The sequence below is a fragment of the Staurois parvus genome, unplaced genomic scaffold (genome assembly GCF_062004578.1).
Source record: "Staurois parvus isolate SC_StPar_1 unplaced genomic scaffold, SC_StPar_1.0 ptg000035l, whole genome shotgun sequence".
NCBI classification, from domain to species: Eukaryota; Metazoa; Chordata; class Amphibia; order Anura; family Ranidae; genus Staurois; species Staurois parvus.
Window position 1 is genome coordinate 900387 of NW_028317831.1, and position 5552 is coordinate 905938.

The 5552-nt window shown below is 47.3% G+C and overlaps 1 protein-coding gene across 1 annotated transcript; it reads right to left on the reverse strand.

Moving 5' to 3' along the window:
* Positions 1–1946: 1946 nt before the first annotated feature.
* Positions 1947–2918, reverse strand: LOC149470612 (olfactory receptor 52A1-like). Its single transcript, XM_089662043.1, has one exon. It carries the CDS (start codon positions 2916–2918, stop codon positions 1947–1949), a length of 972 nt encoding a protein of 323 aa, XP_089518169.1.
* Between the last annotated feature and the right edge of the window lie 2634 nt (positions 2919–5552).

Consider the following 5552-nt stretch of genomic DNA (forward strand, 5'->3'; position numbering starts at 1 on the left):
TTCACCCTTAGGCTTATCCAGGGGTTCAGGGGGTGCAGTATGAAGATGGCCGAATAAGGACAGCAAAACTGAGTCAGTAAAGCAATTTTGTACAGTGTGTCAAAAGGCATGGAGGGTCAAAGGTGGAACCAAGGTTTAGCTGGCACTGGGGATCGAGCGCCAGGCAACCAGGGATAGTACTCAGAGGGGAGGAGAAAATAGGGCTCCTTAATCACATATACCTTGTATAGAGAAATGGCAAAGAGTGTAGATTCTTAGAACAAGGGCAAAGAAAACTTCACATAAGGCCATGTGTGCCACCATTCTACGCTACACGGGGTATTCCTCCAAACGCCATGCCGATAAGTATACCATGTAATTTGCCTGCTCAGAAAACTGCAGAAAGCTTGATTTCTATTTGATCTCATGATTAACCTAAGCCCAAAGCCCTAATCTAGAGAAAATGTGCGGTGGTAGTCATGGTCATTAACATCCTAGCATAGGTGTGATTGGAGGCCTCAAGCCGTAATGTACTGCCAGCACCCAGCCAGGCCTTGCCAGATCACATCTGTAATGGAACCGACCCAGACAGTACTTCCATTAAAATACCGCTTCCCTGTCCGAATACCGACCACAGACACCGCAGCCAACCAAACAAGACTAGACGACACCAGTCCTGAAGTAAACCAGGAGGTAGACTAGTTTATTTTAACACAGATACAAAATATATACACTCATGGGACAGTCCCCCCCTCCCTGCATAATGACACAGGGTGGGGCAATCTACATTTAGCAACAAGAGACACCAGCAGACAGTCCCATCAGGAGGAAGGGCTGCAGGAGACACCCCCCACCACGCCAATACACACAAGCACATACATCCCATAATAGTTTGCTCCCAAGCAAGACACACAATAGAACAATGGGATGCAACAACATAACACCAAACAATCAACAACCCCCCCACCCCTATATTAGGACAGATCACCCTGTACCCCTAACAGGCACAGGGTGGCTTACACATAAGAGGGATATGGGGAGCTGAGACGGGTCTCCCCACCTCTCCAAAGTGAGCTGTGTTCCATGGGCCCCCCACCCAAAGTGACACCCGTCACAACATCCTGGAACTCTATGGACATTTCCTAGCTTTACAAGGTCCCTACGGTAAATATATAATTTATATAACATGGCTCTGGGAGTAATAGTAAAAAACAAAGTGAATATTTTTAATTCGTATACTCTTGGACCTTGCTGTACACATCCTCAATATAGTCTATGAGTATGTATGAATAGCCTCATCATCTTAGTGCTTGGATCTGGCAAGCCTCGTCCATCATTCGTTCAGATGCTTCATCTTAAGTACAATGCAGTTTACATTGAAAATTGTTGCTTTTATTACTACAATGCATGTGATGAGGGAATTGGACGCCTTAGTACAGCGGTGTCAGGCATATGGCCCACTTAGGGTCTCCACCTTCATTGGGCAAAGGGGACCTCTAGCTTGCTGCAGGGAATATGACCAGCAGCTAAATATAGATGTTGGTGGTGGGTGGAAGCCAATGTTGGTGGTGGGTGGAAGCCAATGTTGGTGGTGGGTGGAAGCCAATGTTGGTGGTGGGTGGAAGCCAATGTTGGTGGTGGGTGGAAGCCAATGTTGGTGGTGGGTGGAAGCCAGCCCCAGGTAGTGATTTAATGGTGGTGGGCGGGCGGGATCATCACGGTTGTCATGTGTTAACCCAAGAAAGGCAATGATCATCTGTTGGATAAACTGTGAAGGACAGGTGGTTGGATGGGCAGGAATCATCATAGTGATGGGCACATCAAGGGAATTGGCAGTGAAGAAGGTTCAGCTGAGCAGCGAATTTCAATAAGTAACTGCCTGAGTTTTAACATTTCCGGCTACCATTTGTTGGGAGAACTGACAACCAGGAGGACAAACATACAACATCTTCACAGATTCTGTCACTTTATTGAGGGTTTTGATATTTATATAAAGTTTTCCAGACTTGCTCCCGAATCAGTTTTGTCTTCACGCCATAAATAATTGGATTCAGCATGGGTGGGACTAGAAGGTACGTATCGGCTAGAATTATATGAACATAAGGTGGGATCCTTCTACCGCCATACCGGTGGGACAGGAAAGTGAAGAGGGCCAGACCATGAAAACTTAGAAAGACGCACAGATGGGGTATGCAGGTATTAAAGGTTTTCAGTCGGGCGTCTTTGGATGGAAGGCTGAAGACAGCATGGAAGATGGCACAGTAGGATACCAGGATAAACAGCAGGTCTACTCCTAGAATCGTAAATGCCACAGCTAACCCCAAAGCACTGTTTATTCTGATGTCGGCAGCAGCAAGCTTCACAATCGCCATGTGCTCACAGTAAGAATGGGGCACAATGTTGGTTTTAAAAGCTGGAAAGGTCTTGATCAAAATCATGCAGGGACCTAACAAAGTGACCACTCTGACCAGTAAGACAATGACCAGCTTGAGGATGATGGTGTTGGTCATTATGGACCCATATCTGAGTGGTTGGCATATGGCAATATAACGGTCAAATGACATACCAAGCAACAGTCCTGACTCTAAGCTGGTGAGAGAATGGAGGAAGAACATCTGGAGGAGACATGACTCAAAACCAATGTGTCTCTTCTGGAACCAAAAGATAGACAGCATTTGCGGGGCAATGCTTGTGGACAGAAGGGCATCATTGGAGGCCAGCAGGGAAAGGAAAATAAACATAGGCTTGTGGAGGCCAGAAGAGGCTGAGATGACAGTCAGGAGCATCATGTTTCCAAGCAAGGCCAGAACATAACATAAGCAAACACCAGCACCAACCCACTTATACGCTCCCTCTAGTCCGGGAATTCCAACCAGGATGAACGAGGTGGGATAGAATGTGACATTGACTTTGATGTCTGGCATTCCTCTGCTGATCATCTTCTACACTGAGGTCCACAGAACTCTATGGAGGATGAATATATTGTACCTAATGGGATAGAAGCCTTAGAATTACAAATTAAATATGAATAGCACTCGGAAAATATGTATTTATATGAATAAGTGAACATTTACTATGAATTGACTCGTAACAGGTTCACTTTTTAGCAGACACAATAGGCATCCTGTTCTCTGAGCTCTTCTGCTGCAGGAACCACAAAAGGTATTTAGAACGTTTAGGACCTTTACCTGTCTGTCACAACATACCTCCCAAAATTCTGAAAGGACAAAAAGGGGCATATTTTAGTAGGTAGGCAAAAGACAAGCCCCCTGCCACTCCCACAGTTACAGGGTTTGTGATTATTTAATATGCAAACAATGATTGGTTACAGCCACGTGTGTGTTTCCAACCACTATCCTTCCAATCTGCTGGCTGTTCAAAATGACAAATTCTATAATCTCGAGGTTGGATGGAAGGTTTACTAAACTATAACACTTTTGTCACTGAAATAGCAGATTTTATAGAGATTTATACATTAGACCAAAAAGAAACAACTGGGGATCAAAGAGGGACGACTGGGGATCAAAGAGGGACGACTGAGGTTCAAAGAGGGACAACTGAGGTTCAAAGAGGGACGACTGAGGTTCAAAGAGGGACGACTGAGGTTCAAAGAGGGACGACTGAGGTTCAAAGAGGGACGACTGAGGTTCAAAGAGGGACGACTGAGGAGGAAAGAGGGACGACTGAGGAGGAAAGAGGGACGACTGAGGAGGAAAGAGGGACGACTGAGGTTCAAAGAGGGACGACTGAGGTTCAAAGAGGGACGACTGAGGTTCAAAGAGGGACGACTGAGGTTCAAAGAGGGACGACTGAGGTTCAAAGAGGGACGACTGAGGTTCAAAGAGGGACAACTGAGGTTCAAAGAGGGACAACTGAGGAGGAAAGAGGGACAACTGAGGTTCAAAGAGGGACGACTGAGGTTCAAAGAGGGACAACTGAGGAGGAAAGAGGGACAGAGGGATCCATCATCTAATTGAGCTTAAGTCCTGTGGCACCCAGGCTGGGGACTCATTTTAAAAACAGGTACACATTCGTGGACACCTTTTATATTGGAACAGGCTCCTAAAATCAGGTACTGTCTACAGAAATCAAGGACTTCTAATCAGCCTCCAATACAGTTCAGTGCAACAGTTGAGGGGTAACGGTGGAGGGATGATAATGGAGAGATAATGATGGAGGGATAGTGATGGAAGAATACTGGTTGAGGGATTGTGGTAGAGGGATATGGTGGAGGGATGATGGTGAAAGGACAATGATGGAGAGATAACAGTGAAGGAATAATGGTGGAGGGATGATGGTGGAGGGATGATGGTGGAGGGATGATGGTGAAAGGACAATGATGGAGAGATAACAGTGAAGGAATAATGGTGGAGGGATGATGGTGGAGGGATGATGGTGGAGGGATGATGGTGAAAGGACAATGATGGAGAGATAACAGTGAAGGAATAATGGTGGAGGGATGATGGTGAAAGGACAATGATGGAGAGATAACAGTAGAGGGATAATGATGGAAGAATAACAGTGGAGGATCAATGGTGGAGGGAGGGATATCTGTGGAGGGAGAATGATGGAGAGATAACAATAGAGGGATAATGGGGGAGAGATAACTGTGGAGGGATAATGATGAAAGGATACCGGTGGAGGGATAAGGGTGGAGGGATAATGGGGGAGGGATGAGGGTGGAGGGATAACGATGGAGGGATAACGGGAGAGGGATGAGGGTGGAGGGATGACAATGGAGGGATAACGGGGGAGGGATGAGGGTGGAGGGATAACAATGGAGGGATAACCATGGAGAGATAATGATGGAGAGATAACAGTAGAGGGATAACGGGGGAGGGCTAAGGATGAAGGGATGATGGTGGAGAGATAACTGTGGAGGGATAATGATGAAAGGATACCGGTGGAGGGATAAGGGTGGAAGGATAACGATGGAGGGATAATGGGGGAGGGATGAGGGTGGAGGGATAACGATGGAGGGATAATGGGGGAGGGATGAGGGTGGAGGGATGATGGTGGAGAGATAACGATGGAAGGATAACAGTAGAGGGATAAGGGTGGAGGGATAAGGGTGGAGGGATAAGGGTGGAGGGATAACGGGAGAGGGATGAGGGTGGAGGGATAACGATGGAGGGATAACAGGGGAGGGATGAGGGTGGAGGGATAACGATGGAGGGATAACGGGAGAGGGATGAGGGTGGAGGGATAACGATGGAGGGATAACAGGAGAGGGATGAGGGTGGAGGGATAACGATGGAGGGATAACGGGAGAGGGATGAGGGTGGAGGGATAACGATGGAGGGATAACAGGGGAGGGATGAGGGTGGAGGGATAACGATGGAGGGATAACGGGAGAGGGATGAGGGTGGAGGGATAACGATGGAGGGATAACCATGGAGAGATAATGATGGAGAGATAACGGGAGAGGGATGAGGGTGGAGGGATAATGATGGAGGGATAACGGGAGAGGGATGAGGGTGGAGGGATAACGATGGAGGGATAACGGGAGAGGGATGAGGGTGGAGGGATAACGATGGAAGGATAACGGGAGAGGGATGAGGGTGGAGGGATAA